This window comes from Orycteropus afer, unplaced genomic scaffold, assembly GCF_000298275.1.
Source record: "Orycteropus afer afer isolate SDZICR_OR568_19922 unplaced genomic scaffold, OryAfe1.0 scaffold00375, whole genome shotgun sequence".
NCBI lineage: Eukaryota > Metazoa > Chordata > Mammalia > Tubulidentata > Orycteropodidae > Orycteropus > Orycteropus afer.
The window spans coordinates 314,334-337,256 of NW_006921962.1; the positions used below are offsets into that span (position 1 = coordinate 314,334).

Consider the following 22,923-nt stretch of genomic DNA (forward strand, 5'->3'; position numbering starts at 1 on the left):
TTAGAAATTTATTAAGGGATGCAGAAGGTCCTTCCAGGTCTCTAATTTTATTTATTTATTTGTTTATTTGTGATTTAAGTGAAGGTTTACAGAGCAAATTCATTTTCCATTCAATAGCTCATGTATATTTTATTTCATGACATTGAATGCAATACCCATAATGTAACACTTCCTCCCTGTGGTTATCTTTTCCCTGTGTCCTTCTGTCCTATGCATTCTTGAGCTCTGAGCTATCTCCCTGTGCAAATGCTGCCTTTCTGATCTCCCATGATTGATCTAAGGAGTGTACCTACTTGGTATAAATGTTCACCTTATAAGCCTGTCTATTGTTTGGCAGGAAGCCATGAGAGTGAGTTCAAGTCCAGGCCTAAAGGATGGCTAGGGGTTTTACCAGTCTCTACCTGATCATTTAAGCCTGATCTTTTTTTCTGATTTTGAAAAAAGTTCACATTTTCCCACACTCTATCTAGGATTTCATATTTTGATCACCTTCTGAATGGTTGGCAGTGGTAGCCGGGCACCATCTAGTTCTTGTCTTAGGGTCATGTGGTCTGAAATTCACATTGCCCACTAGACCCTTGGACTAATTGCTTCCTGTGTCTTTGATTTTCTTCATTCTTCTTTACTCCAGACAAGGTTGTTGTTGTTGTTGTTGTTGTTGTTATTTGCCATCGAGTTGGACCCGACTCATAGCGACCCCTCCTTGCATTTCCGAGGCAGTATCACTACAGAAGTAGATTGCTCAACTTTCCTTCCAAGGAGTGGCTGGTGGGTTGAATCACCAGCCTTCTGGTTAGCAGTCAAGTGCTTTAGGCACTATGCTACCAGAGCTCCTCCACACAAGGAGGTCTCTCTCATTTAAAACAACTATTTTATGTATTCTATGGAATTCCAGAGAGGTATTAGTGTATTGATATACGATAAAGAACAAGAAGCTATTACAGGATTAGGCATGCCTGAAATTGGACTGGGCTGCCTTGTGAGATAATGAATTTCCTGTGGTTAAAGGTATTTACGACATATCAAATGGTAGGTTGCATGGTTGGTCTAGATTCTTGCTACTCAAAGTGTGGTCCTCGGGAATTGTTAAAAATGTACAATCTCAGCGTACACTCCCATTCTACTGATCAGAATCTACAATTTAACAAGATCCATGGGTCTTGTTAAATCCAATTGAACAAGACTCCTATGCACATAATGTTTGAAAAGTAGTGCTCCAGTAGGCATCCAATGAATATTAATATTATTCCTATACTTTTCTCAAAACTTATAAAATTATTTTGTGATGTAATATTTGAATGCCAGTCTAGAAGAGAAGGGGTTATGTCCATGAGCTCAACTGACCTCACATACCTACCATGAGGTCACTAAATGAATTAAATGCTACCCTAGAAAGAAAGATTGTTTATTATATAGTATAATTTACTCAAGTGAGCTGGCATATGAGTATTATTTATTTAGATAGCTTCAGTGTGTTTGTTTTACATAAAAGTAAAAGAAACCTTTTGGATTTCTAAGAATACTTGCACTAGCTCACACATTACACCCAATGTTTAACACTTAACTAAATTCCTTCATCCTTGTCCTTTTCATTTCCACTAAAACAGTATAGCTGAATCTTTCTCACTGGAAGATTTCTTTTCTGCTTGGAATAGGTGTTGGTTTTGTATCCTGCTTTCTCCCCAACCTCAAAGGGTCTGTTATAAATGGACAACTGCAGCAAAAAGAAAGACAAGTAGGTAAAGTGATGTGTAAGAATAGGAGGAGTTGGAAAGAAACCAAGAGCCCAGACTTCCAAGTCAAATCACTCAGGCAGAGAGTGGTTATTCCAGTCACACAGTTCTCATCGCCAAAGTAATGAATGAAAATTGGGAAAGATAATAAGTGACTGATGCTGCCACACCCTAGACTGACTGAGGTCTTACAATCATTAACTACTCTGCCCTGCTCCAGGGAGAAGGAAGCTGATTGAAGCAATGACAAGCGTGAAAGGCCAGAGCGCCAGGAGGTGCCCAAGCCCACTCCCATCCGCACCTGCGAGAATTGACACAAGCTTTCCTGTAGAGATCATTGTGTGTGGGTAGCCTAGTCTGGGGAAAGCGCACCCCCTTTCTACTCCTGCCAGAGCCTTCACCGGGGGCACTGGGACAACGCGAGCTTCACCAGCCCAGGAGAGGCTTCGCGGGAGTCGTGTGTATTCGCGAGCGCGTGTGCGTGAGGAGGAGAGCAAAGACGTGATTACTTCAGAATTTATTTAAGGGTTGGTGGAAACCACTGCAGCAGCTTCCAGGGGAAGCCCTTGTTCCAGAGAAAGAGGAGGTGCGGCTGCCGAGGAGGGAGGGGCGGCGGAGTAGCAGCAGCAACCCGAGGGAAGTGGGGAGAGAAGATGCTGGAGCATCCTCACTAGCTTTCAGCAGGTTGGTTCTCTCGGCCAACTGGTACAAGCATAAATGGCTTGCAAAGAGGCTGGGAGGGGGAACTGGGTGTGCGGGGCTGGCTGCTTGCCTTTCGTGAGAAGAAGCACCTCCTTTACGTGCAACAAGAGTGTAGTGCGGAAATAGCCTGAGGGCCAGAAGGGGACCTGCCCTGATTCTCATATCCCTGGGGACTCGCTTCCTTTTAGCTTTCCTGCTCCAAGCGTTTGCCGTAAACTCCACCGTGGCTCCCAGTGGAGGACTGGGTGGAGAACTTCCTTTCCAGATACTCCTCACGTCTTTTACTCACGTTTGGAGAAACACCTCTGAGTGGTGCGGACGCTAAGGAGCAGCGACGCTTGGTTAAGTTCCCGAAAGTGAACCCAAGTCCCCACGTTCCGGCTTTCCGCCCCAGGTCTCCAGCTTCACGCGGGGAGCTGCGGCTGCTCGGGCAAAGGGGCCGCTACTGCTTTAAGAGCCACCTCCCCCTCTCCTCGCTTTGAGAATGGTCTGAACCGAGCTCTGCTTCCCAAAGCGAAATTTGTAATATGCCATTTTTCCGATGGAAGCTTCTCCTTTTGGCTGCTGACGGAGGCGCTGGAAGATGCCGAGTTGCTGCCACGCCACCGAGCAGAGGCACGTTCCGGAAGGGCGCCGGGGCACGCGTGTCTCTAAGCTGCCTTTCTGCTCTCGTTGCTAGGGTAATGGTCCAGGAGTGCCGGCTGTGAGCTGCCCCTCTCTTCAAGCCGGAGACTGCGGTTGTCATTGATCAGTTGAAGAAGCAGGACCCGAAATTACAAATATTAGGTACAGAAACTGTATTTGAGTTACGTGGTTTCGCGTCCTCTTTATTTATTTATTTTTTACCACCCTCCGGCCCCACCCCGCCCCCAGGGAAGATAAGATGCAAATTCCTCTTTGCCAATTAATGTTAGGTAGCTTTTTACTTTCCACCTTAATCCTTTCTCCCATTTCTCTGCCTCCTCCCTACGTGGCTCTCGCCTGTTAGGCAGGATGAAGAATTTTAGAGTGGAAATTATGAAGTCAACTTCTTCAGGGTGGTGGTGGGGGGTGTGGCTGAGAGATAGCTGTCCAGCAGTGTGGGGTGAACTAATTCTTTGGCCATATGTAAATGCAATGGGGTAAAGAAAGTGCAAAATGCTTCCAGTATAGCTGATAATAATGTTTCCTGAGGACAGGGGAATTAAAAGAGGAATATTCACGTAATGAAATCACACAATGGCTAGGATTTCTCTTGCTGAATTATTCCTTGTGCTTTAACTGAGGTGGAGCTTAGGTCGTTCTTAAGACTCAATCTTTGCAAAAGAAACCAACTATAGAGAATAATTGCATCTTTGCCTGGTGTAGGATCTAAATGCTACTGATCTGCTTGAATAAAGTGATTCATTGATGGACCAAAAAAAAAAAAAAAAACCTTTTGTAGCTCTATCATGTCTGAATAGGTAATGCTTTTAAGACACATATTGCTAAGACATTGGGTCTTGAAAGCCCTTGGGTAATGACTCCAGTGGGAATTCAAAACTTTTATTTTGAAATCTGAGGTATTTAGAAGACAGTCAAGGTTAGGTGCTAAGAACCAGGGAAATGGTTTTCCAGATATAAATTCTTCAAGCTAAATTTAAGCTGTGAGCTAATTAAACCCACCAAATTTATTAATTTCATTCTTTCACAACAAAATTAACAATGCTTAAAACTGGTCTTATATATTAGTATATTAGTGCATAAGGCATCAATATCCAGATGAGGATAACATAGTTCATATGTATGGCTGACTTTGGAGAGGAGGTGATGAAAGGGCAAATATCATAGCAAACTGTTAGTGTGCTCCTCCCTAGTTTTTCAGAATTACATGATGCAATGCAATTTTTATACTGGAAAGGATTGTAAAATTTAAAAGTGGTATGCACTTAGACATTAAATGACCAGAGGCTTCTGGACCTTATAAGTTGCTTCATATGTCATACATTCTATAAGAAGATGTTGAACTCTTAAATTGAATATAGATTTTTAAATGCTTTTAATGCCTAAAATGTGTATTTATGAGATCATTCACTTATACTCTATTTTAAAGTGTCCAATAGTTTGAAATTTATATTGGATAAAATCTGAAGTCTAATGCAAGAAACTAAGCTAATTCATGAAACTAGCCTTATTTTTTGTGGACTTTTTTTAAAAAAAAATCTAATTTTGGTTATTAGAATTTAGATCTTGGTTGAGTGTTTATGGGAAAAAATGCAACATGTATTTACTTTATTTCCTGAGTAACTTTTGCATAGTTTAACTTTTGTTTTACTTGTATTTGGACTGTTCAGAAGTGCCCAGTAGAATTAAACATTTAGCCATGGAAGCAGAATGAGTCATGTAAAATATCCTTTCTGCAAAGATAACTGTTGGTAACTTTGTAATAGAAATAAATGCTTGAATATACAGCAGTACTTTATATTTTTACTCTGTGTTCTCAGTCAGGTATCCCACTAGATCCTTACAATGGAATAATTTAAATATATTATTATCTCTGTGGAAGAAAAAATTGATGTTCTGAAAGGTAATGTGATTTTCCTTGGTTCACGTGCCTCAAGAGGGGCACTGAACAAGGGCTCAAGTCAAGTTTTTCTGAGTATAGATTACTGGACTTTCTTAGCTCTTATACTGTTTCTCAAAATAGCATCTTCCAGATGATTAAATCAAAGATAGCCTTTTATATTGCTCTAGGACCCTAGAGTGTGTGACTTTCCAATGGTTCACTGTGATGACAAATGTTGTTAAACTAGGATAGTATATTCAGTATAGTAATATATTCAGGAGAAATATTGTACCTGGATGGAGTATTTACTAAAGTTATGTTTTCCCTTAAAATTTAAAGTTCTTCTAAGTAATATTGAATAGAGAGTAGCTAATAATTTTCCTTAAAGAGAAGATGCTTTAGAATACAGGTTTAGGTCTGTTTGAGTAACCCTCAATATTAAATCTTTCTTGTCTCTTGGCACAATTAGTAACTTTGCTACCATTTCCTCTTCAAGTATTTAGCTATAATGTTGAATATGAAGAAGGAATATATTGGCTCATAGTAATTTGGTTGTTTATAGATTCCATGCTTGGAATGAACTAATAGTTCTAAATATTCAAGTGTGTTAGAACATTTTTTTAAGTTCCAATTTCTTTTCATTTAATGTGAAGAAAATTAGTTTCACTTAGAAAGAGTCTGTTTTTACCTTTTTATGTTAGTTTTTGAATGAAAATCAAAATGAGAAAAATACAAAAATATAGTATATGTTCATCCATTAAGTGGTTAACAACAGTAGCAAATGTGTGTGTGTGTGTGTGAGAGAGAGAGAGAGAGAGAGAGAGAAAGAGAGAGAGGGAGGGAAAGAAAAGGTGTGGGTGTATGTGTGTGTCATGTATTTAAATACATTTTATGTGATTATACTCTTATTTATTTTAGAGTAAATAAGAAATTAAACCAACCAAGTTCTTACTTTCAGGTAGCTCAGTGTGCTGAATGATGGTTAATAATTCAAAGCATTATATGCAGTTATTATAAAATTAATTCTTTCCACTCATTTTTTTAAATTGTGATTTGGGTGAAAATTTACAGAGCAAATTCACTTTCCATACAGCTTTCCATACACTTTGTCTCATGACATTGAGTACAATTTACCACAATGCAACAGCTCCCCTCCTACTTCATCCCAATAGTTACCTCTTCTCTGTGTCCATCCCCCCATGCATTCCTGCCCCCTGAGCTGTCTCCCTGTGCATACACAGTCCTTCTTTCTGCTATGATTGTTCTCTCCAAGGAGTGTATCCACCTCAGGTAAATATTCAACTCAAATATGCCTGTCTTTTGTTTGGCTGGAAGCCACAGGTATGGGTTCACTTCCAGACCTGAAGGGCAGCTAGAGGCCATAGGCTCAGTGGTTCCATCAGGCTCTATTAGACCAGCACACCTGCTCCTTTTTTTTTTTTTAATGAATTTGAGTTTTGTTCCATATTGTTCTCCCATTCTATTCAGGATTTCCTGCAAAGATCTCCACTCATTTTTTTTTTTTAACTGAGTCTATCAGTCACAGATTACTTCTTTTTATCTTTCTTAAAAGTTTCTCCAAGTTTGCAGTGGGCTCTGATCAAATCATTCCCAGATAATTGAATTTCTCCCCTCTCTAATCGAGTTTATATGAAGAATCTCATAAAAGGTAATTAACTATTGAGCTGTTAAGTCTTGACATTTCATTTGAAAATATCACTTGAAATATTTTCCCCAAGGGCAGGAATATGTAGGTAGAAAAATGAATTGACCTTGAATTATAAAGCCAAAGAATGCTCCAGGATCAACAGCCAAACCAGCCTTTCTCCACATCAGCCTTCTGCCAAGCCAAGCCTTCTAATTAATAGCTTTTAGTCTAAGTACAACAATGGAAATTAAGATGGGCTTGACATTTTTAGAAAAAATGAACAAAAAAAATAAGATACAGGATAAAAAAAGAAAATGAGATAATTTCTGATCTTCAAAATGTTACATCTGTGTTGTCTATTAAGTCAAATTAATGATTTTCAAAAATGATTCTGAACAGTTCATTCATTTAATAACTGGAAGCTTGTGATTAGCAGCTGAGATGTGAAATTCCTACATTAGCTAATGTAATTTATGGCATCTGTTTTGTGGAATATTTAAAAGAGTTTGTATTGTTTGGTGGGCAACCACACAATGCAGCTAACAGAAGACATAGGAATATTAAGTGTAATTAGTAGCAAAATAATGTAAATTAATTCATGTATCTTTATCTGTTTTATAAATCTGTGTCTAATTCAGTCAACATTACTTAGCTACTCTGTGTATACTACTTTACGAGTTCAAGAATAGAGCATACAAAAGTTAAAAATGTAGAAGTTCTAAAGTCAAGATTTAAACTGGTGTGAAATGAAATAAGAAAGTAAAAGTTGGTTAAAAGAACAAAATCAAACTCACTGCCATCAAGTCAATTCCAACTCACAGTGAACCAACCCCCCTTGGGTTTCCAAGGTGGTAAATCTTTATGGAAGTAGATTACCCAGTCTTCCTTTCATTGAGTGGCTGGGGGATCTGAACCACCAACTTTCTGGTTAGCCGTCAAATGCCTTAGGCACTATGCCACCAGAGCTCCTTAAAAGTTGATGAGCAAATAAAATATATATTCTATCATTTGTGCATTTTTCTAAATGAAAGTGTGGTCATTATTTCATTCAATTACTAAAATAGCTTTTTAAAAAATATTTACTTCCTACCTGTTAAGTGCCAGACATTGTACTTGCTATTAATAATATAATAACAAATAAGAGTAAGAGAAGTATTACCTATAAGGATTTATGAACTTGTACAGGAAGATAAATAATGAATTAATAATATAATAACATTTTTATGTTTTGAATTAGTAGGATGAATCATGAAAAACATCTAGAAGGTGAAAGTAAACTGGATTTTGTAGGCAGGGAATACATAGATTGTCATAAAGAAGAGAAAGCGTGTAGGTTGGAGGTGAAAACATTTAGCTTAGAGTTGGGGTAGCAGGTAGGGGGAAAGAGACAAGCTGATGAGCCTCAAAGAATTTAGTGAGTTGAGGGCCAGGTGGCATTATTGGAAATAATTTCTTTCCTAAGATGTCCCTCCTTTTGCTTTTTTTAAGCAATGATGTGTGAAGTGATGCCCACGATTAATGAGGACACCCCAATGAGTCAAAGGGGGTCCCAGAGCAGTGGCTCGGACTCAGACTCCCATTTTGAGCAGCTGATGGTGAATATGCTAGATGAAAGGGACCGTCTGCTAGACACTCTTCGGGAGACCCAGGAAAGCCTCTCCCTTGCCCAACAAAGACTTCAGGATGTCATCTATGACAGAGATTCACTCCAAAGACAGCTCAATTCAGCCCTGCCACAGGTATGCTTCCTAACAGCTTTTTCATTTTTATTGTAATTGAAAATATGGTAAGACTTAAATAAGCTTCACTTTATCTTCATTCTCATAATTGCTTTTACACATAAGAGATCTGATAAGCTTATTTGTTCTGGTGAGAGAAATTTAAGAATAGATGAAACTTTCCCTCAAACAAGTGTTGTGATACTTTGGGGATGGAAGATATGAAAGAAACATGAGTTGCTGTCCGGTAGTTTTCTTGGAAATTGTGTTTGTGTGTTTTGATGGGGGTACAGAATCACCTGTTCATCAGCTTTTAATGAACAGAATGTGGAAATAGTTAGTTTTCTCTTTTAAAAGAGCAATTATGACATTTGGAAATACGTATTTTCCATTTTCAGTTGTGTAGTCTGTCTTTGGAAATGATAACAGTTTGACAATCTACTGTAATTATTTTTACTCATCTTTTAAAAATGCCTAAAAACTCTTTAAAAGTCTTAGAGTTATTGATGTATTACTCTCTTCCCTTAAAAGAAAAATGTGAACCAGTTTCTTTTTATTTTTAAAATATTATGGAAAGGGGAGAAAAGCCAGAAGTTCAGTCTTAATCTCACAACCTCAATATTGTTCCATCTTTCCGTCACCATTGTTTATTTAAAATAAGTTATACTAATGATGAGAGTCAATTTACTTACTTAAGAGTAGCATAATTGTGTTTATTTTAGGTTTGAGAAAAAGCATAGTATATGCATTCATTGTTTCATAATCACCCCAATAAGCTACAGTTTTCTTTTAAATCAAGTTTGACTGGCCCTCTACTTAAAAGACAGTATAGCAAGTGTTGAAGAGTTGAACTCTTTACATACAGTTATGTCTGAGTAAATATCTTTATAAATATTGAAAATTATATAATCAAAGTTGATAATATGTTAAACTCAGTTACTTTTAGCTCAACAGTATGATATTGAGATGTTTATGACCTCCCGAATGGAAAGGATCATTTAGACCCTCTGCCACATCCCCACTAGGTAATTTTGTAACCCTAAATGGGTGACTGCTGTCCCAATCCATTTTCAGTCATTTTGTCTTGTGTAGAGATGAAATAATGTTTCCAAGGACTCTCACCTGTTGATATATTGGTTTGTTCAATCGCAAAGAATATCTTGATTTCATTCAAGGATTTGAAGGCAACTTCCATATCTTCAATAAGAATTATCTTTGTCAAGCTAGACATTTCAGTCTATGCAATTGGTCTTCATAAGGTTGTTTCTAGAACCATCACTTTCACTTACTGCCCTCTAAGATTATTTGAGTTGGTTATTCTATTGTTAAAGTGAGACACCAGTACTAGTCGTACTGTTCCACATCCAAGGCTTTGAATAGAGTAATCATTTCTTTTTCTGGATAGAGTATTCCATTAAAAAAGCCTAAGCTTGTATTAAATATTTTCAGTATGTGCTAGTATAGCCGTCAATTGAAGTTTCTGAGTTGCATAATTGCTACTGTGTGTTCCCAATTTCCCCTCCAATTAGGAGCCAAGAATTAACTTCTCACTCTTCATGGAAGTTGACTCCTGGATCTTAATTGTAGGATTCTGAATGTATCCCTCTTACATCTGTCTTTTAGTATTTTATCCAAACCTGATATTATCAATTGTGATTCTAAACCTGTAAAAATATTCAAAGAATAATTCTGGTTTTATATATCTTTCCCTAACTGTGAAAAATGGGTGTTTTCATATGTAACTATATCGTATAGATGCATTTCTTCTTAAGTGTACAAGAATGAAAACATTTCAATGCTAGTGATTCAATTGTATTAAAGATCTAGATTATAATGCTACCTAAAAGGTTAAGTTTTAATTTTTAATTACATTAGTGCATAATATCTTAGCCAAATCCCTTGGGGTCAGCTGTGTTTTGGAATTCAGAATTTTCCCTATTTCTGGTATGTATTTAATGTATATTATGGAACATTCTTCCAGAAGGATTCTGGGAAGCACCCCATAATTAACCACATTCCCATTTCTAAAGATAATTCTATACATATTCCTATAGCCTGGAAAAAAAATAAAGACTATAAATAGCTTCATGCTAGTTCATGTCTGTTTTTTCTGCCAATCAAATTTGCTATACTCTTGCAAATAATATAGCAGTTTTCAGAGTGTATGGGTTTTGAAACAGTGAACTAGGAATTATGAGCCAGCACATTTAGATGGCTATCTTTTGTCTCAACCTATTCTACAAATACTTTGATGCATATTTTCGAATACCAATTTGCATTTTACTATTATAAATATTTGAGTATCCCTATCAATGCATAGGTCCGTAAAACCAAAATATAAAACCAAACTCACTGCTGATGAGTCGATTCTACTCATAGTAACCCGTCCTTGGGTGTCCGAGGTGGTATCTCTAAGGAAGTAGATTGCCCAGTCTTCCTTATGAGGGGTGGCTGGTGGGTTTGAGTCTCCAGCCTTCTAGTTATCAGTCAATGCCTTAAGCACTAGAGACAGTAATTTTACTGCAGGTTTTTTTTTTTTTTTTTTTAATAGCAAGAATGTGATAATCTTATCTGTACCTTTAGGGCTATATCTTTTCTGCAACCAGTAGGAAAATACTCTTTTCTAATTGACTCTGTCAAATCTATCTGAATATTCATAATTAATTTTTCCTACTCTGCTCTGGTGGTGTAGTGCTTAAGGCATTTGACTGCTAAGCAGAAGGCTGGTGGTTCAAACCCATCACCACTCCTCCAAAGGAAGGTTGGGCAATGTACTTCTGTAGTGACACTGCCTCGGAAACCCAAGGAGGGGTTGCTATGAGGCAGATCTGACTCCACGGCAGTAGTTGGTTGCATTGACTCTGTATAGTAGTTTTGCAGTTGACATCTATCTGGTAGGAGGAGGTGACTGACATAAACATGAGTGTTCAAGCAGAAATAAAGCATGTGAAATCCAAAATTACTACAGTAAAATAAAAACTGAAAATTATTTTACCTGACAGAATATATTTTGAAAGCAGGAAAAACTTTATGACATACCATGCTTTACATTTCCTGTGTAATATTCAGGAGCTCTGGTGGCTTAGTGCCTAAGGCATTTGACTGCTAACTAGAAGGCTGGCGGTTCAAACCCACCAGCCACTCCTCGGAAGGAAGTTTGGGCAATCTACTTCTGTAGTGAGACTGCCTCGGAAACCCAAGGAGTGTTGGAGTTGGATCCAACTCGACAGCAGTGGTTTTGGGCATGTGATATCCATTTGCCAATGACTTCAATAAAGATTGGGCTTTTCTTCAGTACTACCGTTCTTCATCATATGCCACCTCCTGAAATGGTTGACATCCACCAATTCTTTTTGGTGCAGTGAATCTGTGTATTCTTACCATCTTCTTTTTATGCTTCCTGTGTGTGATGGTTATGTTTGTGTGTCGACTTGGCTGGGTCTGGTTGAGTGGCTGGGCAGCTGGTGGTAGTATTCCCCATGATGAGACTGGCAATCAACTCCATGGTGAGATCTACCACAAGCAGCTGAGTAGCTGCTTGGGGTATGTGGTCTACATCTATAAGGAGAAGCCTTGGGAATGGTCTATAGCCTATGGCATGCTTGGACCCTGCGTGTAGCCATGTCATTGCTCAGCAGCCTACTATGCTCTGCTGACCTTGGGACATACAATGGACTTAAGTTAATGGCCTTCCATGTCATTTAGTAACATTGGGACTGTGCCTTTTTACTTGTAAACTTTAGGGCTTCTCATCCTCAGCAGCCAGCAGCTGTCTGAGTGAAGAAACACCTCTAGCTCCAGGGCGCTGGGAGCAGTAGGCAGAGCTGAACCCCAAGGTTGAGGGCCTTTCTCCCGGCCCCTAGAGTCTGGCACTTTGAACTTGGACTTAATGCCTCCAAACTGGAAGAGAAGGAACTTCTGTTTGTTAAGACCATCCCATTTGTGGTGTATTCCTGTTAGAGTGGCACTAGGTAACCAGAACACTGTGTAATTCGGTATTTAGCACTGAAGGCATTGGCCAAAAACAATGTTCCAGGAACTGACAGCATACCAATTGAGATGTTTCAACAAACAAATGCAACACTGAAAGTGCTCACTCATCTGTGCCAAAACATTTGGAAGACTGCTACCTGGCCAACAAACACATTTATGCCCATTCCAAAGAAAGGTGATCCAACAGAATGCAGAATTTATTGAACAGTATCATTACTATCACATGCAAGTAAAATTTTCCTGTAAATACTTCAAAAATGGTTGCAGCAGTACTTAGAGAACTGCCAGAAATTCAGAAGAGAACATGAAATTAGGGATGTCAGATGGATCTTGGCTGAAAGGAGAAGTTAGCATACAGGTATACTTGTGTTTTATTGACTGTGCAAAGGCACTGGATTGTGTGGCTCATAACAAATTATGGATAACATTGCAAAGAATGGGAATTACAGAACATTGTGCTCATGAGGAACCTGTACATAGACCAAGAGGCAATTATCTAATAGAATAAGTGGGTAATGTGTGGTTTAAAATCAGAAAAAGTGCGTGTCAAGGTTCTGTTCTTTCACCATATTTATTCAATCTGTATGCTAAGCAAATAATCTGAGAAATTGGGCAATATGAAGAAGAATGCAGCATCTGGAATGGAGGAAGACTCATTAACAACTGTGATTTGCAGATAACACAACCTTGCTTGCTGAAAGCAAAGAGGTCTTGAAACACTTACTGATGAAAATCAAAAACTATAGCTTTCAGTATGGATTATACATCAACATAAAGAAAACAAAAATCCTCACAACTGAACCAATAAGCAACATCATGATAAATGGGGAGAAGAATGAAGTTGTCAAGGATTTCACTCTACTTGGATTCACAATCAGTACCCATGGAAGCAGAAGTCAAGAAATCAAACTTACAGGATCAGGCAAATTTATTGCAAAAGACCTGTTTAAAGTGTTAAAAATCGAAGGTGTTACTTTGAGGCCTACAGTGTACCTGATCCAAGCCATAGTATTTTACGTTGCCTAAAAGGCAATAATAGACAATGAATGAGGAAGATTGAAGAAGAATTGATGCACTTGATTTATGGTGTTGCTAAAGAATATTGAATATACGATGGACTACCAGAAGAACGAACAAATCTATCTTGGAGGAAGTTCAGCTAGAATGCTCCTTAGAAGTGAGGATGGCAAGACTTTATCTCATGTCCTTTGAACATGTTATTAGGAGGGACTAGCTCCTGGAGAAAGACATCATGCTTGGGGTAGGGGTCAGTGAAGGAGAGGAAGACCCTCAATGAGATTGACTGACACAGTGGTTGCAACACTGGGCTCATAGAGTAATGATTGTAAAGATATTACAGGATTAAACAGTGTTTCATTCTGTTGTATATAGGGTCACTATGAGTCAGAACTAACGTGGCAGCATCTAACAACAACAACAATATAATACTTTTAGCTAATGGTGCTAGAAGGGTATTGTTAAGTAGAGGTTGAAAAAGACTTCAGGGTATTCGGCATGGGGCAATAGAGTTGTGCAGATAGGATCCTGCTCAGGGACCAATGAAGGGCTGAAATTTAGCCTAGGTTCTGCTCTCCCTCCTAAGCTAAGGGGCCCTAATTTGCCCAAAGGAGCCATATGAGCTAGCAATAGACCTAGGTTTTTTTTTTTTTTTTTAGAAACAGACTGAATTGAAATTAAATAAGAATATCTAACATTAAATGACATTAAATAAATAACATTTGTTTAATGAAAGGTTGTAGGGTAGAAATGAAGTTTTGCATACTGGCAGTGGTAGAATATGTCCCATTCATATGTGTGGTGAAAGCTAAGGACTGGAATTTATATACAAAAAAATCAGTAGAAATTTGAGTGAATTAGTGACATGATAGGAGCTCTGGTAGCATAGTGCCTAAGGCAATTGACTGCTAACCAAAAGGCTGGCAGTTCACATCCACCAGTCACTCCTTGGAAGGAAGATTGGGCAATCTACTTCCATAGTGATTCTGCCTCAGAAACCCAAGGAGGGATCACTATGAGCAGGGTCTGACTCGATGGCACATAACAACAACAACAGTGACATAATAAGATGATCATTAAGGGATATTATCCTGCCCTTTTGATTTAGGATAGATTATATAATAAAAACGTGTCAGTTTTCTATTCATAAAAGAGTACTATGTAATGAAAGACACAAAATTTCAGTGGTGTACAGAAATGTGGGTTTGTGAGACTCAGGTGACCTGGCCTTGGATTGGCTAATATTGGCGGGGCTCACTTATGCCAGTGGTCAGTTGTGGATAATTTCTGATCTATTGGTCTTGGCTAGGCCAACTGGGACTACTTAGCTCTCTTCCATATGTCTAAATTGGCAATAGTTTAGACTAGGCAGGTTCTCAGGGTTATGGCAGAGGAATAAAGAAGGTAGAAATAAGCAAGTGATTTTCAAGTGTCTTCTTGAGTCTTTGCTAATATCCATTGGCCAAACTCTGAGATATTAAGAATATTACTGTCCTCAATGTCCTTAATTACTATCCTTAACTTTACTATCCCAATGCAGTTACATGACAAAGAGGATAGCTATAGGGAGTAGAGAAGAACTGAGGTTGTCAGTGCAATTAATCTACCACAAATGTAACCTAAAAACAGCATGTTGGTCATTATCATGGGTAAAGAGCTTATTGTGATAATGTAATAGTTTTGATGAGGTCTGGGGATTTGAAATAGGAATGTGATCCATGAAACTAGGAAAAACAATATTGAATACAATATTCAATAGAAAGAACATATGGGGACTAGTAAAGAACTGAACGGCCAGCCTTTCATCTTGAGTCAGAAAATCTGAATTTTAATTAAGGCTCTGCTCCTTGTTAGCTAAAGGACCATTGATTGTTAAGGTACTTCATTTCTCTGGAACTATTTTCTTAATTAAGGAGCTCTGGTTGTGTAGTGCCTAAGGCATTTTACTGTTAACTGGAAGGTTGGTGGTTCAAGCCCACTAGCTGTTCTGTGGAAGGAAGATGGGGCAATCTACTGCCTCGGAAACTCAAAGGGGGTGCTGTGAATCAGAATCTACTCGATGACAGTGAGTTTGGTTTTTGGTTTTATTTTCCTAATTAGAAAGAGAGGCTGATATCTACCCCCAAGAGTGGTTGAAAGTAGTCATTAGCAAAGGTGTATGTATGAGCTTCAGAAACACTGAGCACTACAGAAATGTAAGGTGGTATTTTTCTTATTTTGGAATGTGATGATATGTACCTTGATGGGAAATTAAGTTAAGGCAGCCTGCTTGTGGAGAAGAGGAGTAATTTTATCTGTTGACACTTTAAAATGCAAAAAAGTTTAAGTAAAACCTACAGAGGGTTCGGGATTCTGCTGGGAAGGCACTTTTTCTGTGATGGCAGACTACCTGGGCATCTATTTGGCGGCTTGCTACTAGCTCAGTAATCTTGGACAAAGTACTTAAGTTCTCTAAGCCTCATATGAAAAATTCAAATAACCATAGAGCCTGCCTCATAGGATCATTATGAGGAGTAAATGAGTTGGAACATGTTAAACGACTAATGCCTCATAGATAGTACATGCTCAATAAATGTTAAATATAGGTATTGTTGCTATTTTTATATCATCATTATCTTTAGCAATGTTAACTGTACAATTTTACTGGGTAATTATGAACACTAGCACACATTGAGAGCATTGCAGATCCTTACTGTCCTCAAACTTTATCAAATTTTGGTAATCCTTTATATATACATCTCCAAAAAAATAAATAAATAAATAAATAACAGCCACACCAAGTGGATTCTGATTCACAGCAACCCCCTAGAAGTAGATTGCCTGATCTTCCTCCTGCAGAGCAGCTGGTGGGTTTGAACTGCAGATCTTCTGGTTAGCAGTCAAAAGTCTTACCTACTATGCCACCAGATCTCTCTATATATATCTTTCCACCTCTATCTTTATCTGTCTATATCCTTAATCACACTCTCCTAAATATTTCTCCAGATTCCCCACTTCCTCAATATCAAGCCAAACCAAACCCACTGCCGTCAAGTCATGTCTGACTCATAGCGACCCTTTCTTGGGTTTCAGAGGCAATATCACTACAGAGGTAAATTGCCCAACCTTCCGTCCAGGGAGTGGCTGGTGGGTTTGAACCACCAGCCTTCTGGTTAGCAGTCAGATGCCTTAGGCACTATGTCTTTATTACATCTAACATCATCTCTTCCCTGTTCTACTGAGAATATTATAACATCTGATGAGTGCCTTCCTTTTCGGTGACACCTAACTTTGCCACCCAGTAAGTATTTTATCATTTTTCCTGTTAAAGAGAAAAATGCTGCATCTTTTGTTCCTTCCTATTGTAATCATCTTATTTTCTTAATTTTTTGGCCTTGGACAAGAGAAATTGTGTGCACCTCTAGTCTTTATTTATCATTGCCCCTTTTTTAAAAATCCTTATAATTAAGATTTAATTACCATTCTCCTAAAAATACACTCATGGGTGTTTCCAGTGGATACATATTTTACAAATCTAGTGAACTTGAAACTCTTATTCTTCATGCCTCCCGACTTCTCTGTGCCAATCATTACTATTAATTATTTCATCTTAAAATTCTCATGCCTTTACATTTCTATAAACATTAATTTTCTAGACTACTAGGCTTATTAGAATCTCTGGTGACACAGTTAAGGCATCTGACTGCTAACTAAAAACTCAGCAGTTCAAATCCAGCACATGTTCTCTGGGAAAAAATGAGGCAGTATGCTTCCATAGAGATTTACAGACTTGTAAACCCGATGGGGGTCTCCGTGAGTTGGAATTGAGTTGAAGGCAGTGGATTTTTGTTTTCTTTTTTTAAGGCTTCTTGTATTTCAAAGGTCATTTCCTCCCCATATCCCCCCCATACATATCAATACCCATAATCATCTTTATTTATCTATATCCTCCAATCTTAAGCATTGTCCTTCATGTTTAAAACTAATACCTCTCTTTAAGTCTTTAATCCCTCCTTCTCATCTCCTCTTTCAATTACTGTTTTTTTTTTTTTTGTCTTTACTATCCTCACTAGGAAGGAAGGTTGGGCAATCCTACTTCCGTAGTGATACTGCCTCGGAAACCCAAGGAGGGGTCGCTATGAGTCAGGGCTGACTCAACAGCACATAACAACAACAACAACAACATCCTCAATCACGCCCTCAGGGTTTTTTTTTTTTTTTTAACATCAAATGTATTGGTAAAGTAGAGGGTCAGCAAAAAAGGGGAAGACCCTCAATGAGATGGATTAACACAGTGGCTGCAATGATAAGGTCAAACATAGCAATGATTGTGAAGATGACACAGGACCAGACAGTGTTTCATTCTGTTGTACACAGGATCATTATGAGTTGGAACTGACTTGACAGCACCTAATAACATCATTTTCTCATATAATGCACCCGCATAAATATCATGCACATGCATGTAATGTGCATAGTGCACATAGGAAACTAATATGTGAAGGGTTTATGTGGTATGAAAAAAATCCTAACAGATAACACGTGTAATTGTGCAAAAATGCAGTAATAGTGAGCATTTTTGAGCACTCCCACTTATGTCAGGTAGTGTTTTATTTTTATTTCCAGATATTAAAATGGTCATCTTATTGTCTCTGAGGTGAGGCTGCAGATATATGGTGCAATATTTTACCTACAGGAGATGCTAAGATATAGTCCAACTTGTTAGTGTAGCATTGGCTCAAGCTGCATTTTAAGACTTTATGGTGGTTGAAGTGGAAAATCCAAAAAAGAGACAAAACTGTTTTGGAGAACTGTTGGTTTACAATGTATAACCTACCACTCCTTATATGAGGGATGGCATTATTCCTGTTCAACTCATACAAGTGAGAGGCACTTCAGAGAAACCATTCAGAACTTGCTGTCTATCCCTGAGTGGCTGCAGGACATAGGATGTGAATTCTAAAGGCAGTAGCTGTAGTTAGAGATGGCTCACTTTTATGGCAGATTACAAATAAGCATATACTAGGCAAGTTGCACGTCCTCCTATGTCACGACAAACAGTCGGTGATTTTCCAAAATGGGACCCCCAAAAGGGGAACATGCTTTGGGTTGTTTATTTACTTATTTAAGGTAAACTCATTTGTTGTTGTGTGCCATTGAGTCGGCCCCGACTCATAGTGACCCCTCCTTGCGTTTCCCAGGCAGTATCACTATGTAGGATTGCCCAACCTTCCTTCCAGTAGGATTACCCAACCTTCCTTCCGAGGAGTGGCTGGTGGGTTTGAACTGCCAGCCTTCTGGTTAGCAGTCAAGTGCTTTAGCCACTATGCTACCAGAGTTCCCAGGTAGAATGAGTAAAATGTCAGAAGCCTTGATTCTAAACTGGTGAATAATGAGTGACAAATTAGAGGACTGATTCCAGAGAAGAGACTGAGTGCAAGTTGAGGATACTAGAGAAGAAGCATTAGAGGAGTTCTTTGAGAAATCCCAGGTGCACCCCAGGAGGGGAAGGGTGAGTGATTCCACTTTTGCCATTCAGAAAGCCCTGACCACTGAAGACAACTGGGTCAGCCACATATCACTGTGTTTTCCCTCTGATTTTCTCCTTCCTAGGCCTTGCTTGGGAGGGAGCAAAATAGTTATTTTGAGTGAAGAATTTCAGAATAAAAACCACTATGTCCCCTCTTCAAAGCCCAAAACAGGTCTGACTTCAGTGCTAAGGAAAAGCTTTAGATTGGATAGAAGTTATGGATTCTTATTAGTCCTGGATCTAACCCAGCTGTGAAATCATTAGTCTAAACTAAATGTTTTAATGCCAAAACAAAAGAACATATATTTTATTTTCTAAACATGAGCAGAAAAGCTAAGATACCTGCCTATAATTTCATTTGGGGCTTACTTCTTTGACTCAGGGAATTAGAGGAAATTAAATAATGTTGGTTTTTGAATACAGTTCATTCATTAGCTAGTTTGATGTATCATCTCAATTAATCCTCAGGATATTCCTGTAACAGCAGTATTAGTATTATTCTCATTTTACAGATAAAACTGAGGCCCAAAGAAGTTAAGTGACTTGTTCAATACCACACCATTGGTAAGTGGTATTCACCAAGATTTCATTCATGGTGTACTTTTGTTTTACCCTTTGAATTATCTTATCCGTTATGTTCATCTACTTCCATAGTGATACTGCCTCGGAAACCCAAGGAGGCATCCTATGGGTTGGATATGACCTGACGGCAGTGAGTTTGGTTTTTGGTTTGAGATTAAAAACAGTAGCATAGTGACTAAGGCACTTGACTGCTAACCAGAAGGCTGGCAGTTCAAACCCACCAGCAACTCCTCGGAAGGAAGGTTGGGCAATTTACTTCCATACTGATACCACCTCAGAAACCCAAGAAGGGGTCACTATGAGTTGGGTCTGACTCAAAGGCACATAACAACAACAACAAGATTGCACTTTTCTGGAAGCCTTCAAGAGAGTGGCAATTGAGATCATTTCTCCTCCTGACTGCTCCTAAATTCTAAACCCAAACAAAAAACCCACTGCCATTGGGTAGATTCTGACTCATAGTGACCCCCATTGGGTTGCCAAGGTGGTATATCTCCTTTAAGTTCTAAAAGAAAAACTAAGTTATTATTAATTAAATATGAAATGTTTATTAGTTAGTGTAGTTATATTGAATACAAATATTTGAGAATTCCAAATTCTCAGATTTATGTCACTATGAAGTTGCCTTTTACATATTGGCCATGTTTTATAGCCTATTTGGCCCTTTTTATAAGCAAAGGACTGTGGATTGCATGACAAATATTTGCTTAGAAATGACAATACCTGGATTTTAATCTCAACTTTGCTAAGCCCCATAATATTGGAACACCTTTGAGCTCTTTAGGCTTCTCCTTGCTCATGCATAAAATACAGAATTCTGGTTCCCTGTAATCTGTTTTATACTTTTACTAATTTTAAATTATTATAAAGGACATCGCTTTTATCTTAATTAAATTAGCTATAACCATTTAATAAGCAATTACTATTTTTTTATTCATGAGCTCTGGTGGTGTAGTGCTTAAGGCATTTGACTGCTAACCAGAACTAACTCTAACTCCTCAGAAGGAAGATTGGGCAGTCTACTTCTGTAGTGATACCGCCTCAGAAACCCAAAGAGGGGTCACTATGAGTCAGAAACGAGTCAACAGCAATGAGTTTTTTTTGTTTGTTTTGTTTATTTTTTTATTCAAAAATATTTTATGGCCTACACTGTGTCAGGCTCTATGCTTATGGAATAATGTTGTTGATATCTATGCTTTATCTTATCTTCTGACAATGGCCAATTATTATTCCTAGGAATATATTGTGGTGATAAGAAGGCACTGGTTATAGTCCACTAAATAGCACCTTTATTTGTAAATTCTTTGAACTTTTTTTTTTTTTAACTAATTCCTTGTCTCTTATCCTCTAAGGCTGTGAGCTGCACTTGTTCCTAGAACGGTCGACTCCTTTTCTCCTGTTCTAGATCCCCTTCCCTACTGCTATTTGAGGACAAAACTTCTTCCTATTTCCTTCACATCATCCGTGTTTCCATCTCTAATGGATTACAAACAACAGCATTAAAATACGCTTTGTATATCTCCCATCTTAAAAAAGAAAAAAAAAAAAAAAAAAAAAACACTACCTTCCCACCCAGCTACCCCTATTTATCTCTTTGTGAAAGCAGAAGTTTTTCTAAAAGTTTTCTAAAACTTTGCCTATACTTGTTTTCTCTAATTTCTCTCTGCATTTTTTCTGAATCCAATCCAATCAGACATTCATCCCATCACTTTTCATTGAAACTGCTCTTGTGAGTATTATCAATTACCTCCACACTCTTAAGTGGTTTGGGAAAAGAGAGTTTAGACCTTTAGTTGTGGACTTCTTCTTTAGAAACATGACTATCCCACCTATCTTTTCATTGGAATTAGTTTGTAGAATGTCATTGTTGTTGTTAGGTACCATCAAGTCAGTTCTAACTTACGGCAACCGTCTGTACAAGCGAACACTGTGGGTCTTGTGCCAGCCTCACGGTCATTGCTGTGCTCAAGCCTCCTGTTGCAGCCACTGTGTCGATCCATCTCCGTGAAGGTCTTCCTCCTTTTCACTGACCCTCTACTTTACCAAGCGTAATATCCTTCCAGGTGCTACTCCCTCCTGACAATATTACCAAAGTATGAGAGGGGAAGGTTTGCCATCCTGTCTGTACTTCATCCCAGACAGTTTGTTTGTCCTTCTGCAGTCCATTCAATAGTCTTTGCCAGAACCATAATGCAAATGCATCAATTCTTCTTCAGTCTTCCTTCTTCACTCTCCCAGCTTTTACATGCATATGAGGCAAGTCTGAGAAGTTTACAGAAAAGTAGCTCTCTGCTAGCTAGCTTGGCCCTTGCTGTTGTTGTTGTTGTTGTTGTTATATGCTGTCAGGTCAGACCTGACTCATAGTGACCCCTAGTTGGGTTTCCAAGGCAGTATCACTACGGAAATAGATTGCCTCATCTTCCTTCCTAGGAGTGGCTGGTGGATTTAAACCACCGGCCTTCTGGTTCGCTTGGCCCTTGGTAGGTGTTTAATAATTTCTGTCTGATTACATGGTAGTCATAAAGATTATGTTATGTAATATAAGTGAAGATTAGTGGGTCAAGGGTACATAGGGCTAGATTTTTAAATTACACTTTAAATTCTAACCAATTTTCTTTGTGACTGTAATGATTTCTTTTTAAATAATGATCTACTAGCTTCCTCTTCTCCCTAGGCTCCCTCCCACCAGTCCTATGGTGTTATAAACAGCTATCAAGCTTGGCTTCTTATATGTTCAAGTTCACTCAGAGGCTTTGGAAAAAGGCTTGGTGACCTATTTCTGAAAAATTAGCCATTGAAAACCCTATGGATCACAGTTATACTTTGACACACAGTAGGTCTCCATGAATTGGAACCAACTCGATGGCAACTGATTATTGGTTAGCTTCCCACAGATGTGACAAAATGCATTATGAGATGCTAATCAATTATAATTTCTTTCTTGGAATTTGAATTAGGAATAATTACCCCTAATAATGAGATTTTAAAGTCCTTTTTGCCTTCAAGGAGTGAAATCTTTGACCTTGGAACTTCAAACAGGTGCTATGGGGAACAAGGTAAATCTTACTGCTCTTGGCTCTTGCCCTCTGGCAGTGGTTTACGGGCTTTAGTTAACTTCTAAGCAGGTGTAGAAATTGACAGTTATTCTTAAGGTATTTGCCAGAAGAAAAATCTCTTGTTTTTTGCCAGAAAAATATTTCTGTACTTTGGTAAACCTGTATTAATTTTGATGTTATCTAGAGGAAGTTAGGTAATTAGAATGTCATGTTAACTAGAGGAAATGAATGTGTTTAGAATTTGACACTACATTGTTCTATAGCAAACTAATTGTCCTGGGTTATTCTTCCTTTATGAAGCACAGAATTCATTATGGGATTCTAATTTTCAATTTTCTTTGCACTATTTTTAAGACAGTCTGCTTTAATTAAGATATTTGATATGCTGCCACAAAAATTTTTATTTATTCATGTGAAAGTTTGTAAGATGAATTTATTTAT

The 22,923-nt window shown here is 38.2% G+C and overlaps 1 protein-coding gene across 1 annotated transcript in view; it reads left to right on the plus strand.

Annotated features, from left to right (window-relative positions):
* Positions 1-8,097: 8,097 nt before the first annotated feature.
* PPFIA2 (PTPRF interacting protein alpha 2) overlaps positions 8,098-22,923 on the plus strand; it is a 643,396-nt gene continuing 628,570 nt past the window's right edge. The window contains exon 1 of the mRNA XM_007953155.2: positions 8,098-8,346. Coding sequence (XP_007951346.1) covers positions 8,098-8,346 — 249 coding nt within the window. The remainder of the gene's footprint in view (positions 8,347-22,923) is intronic.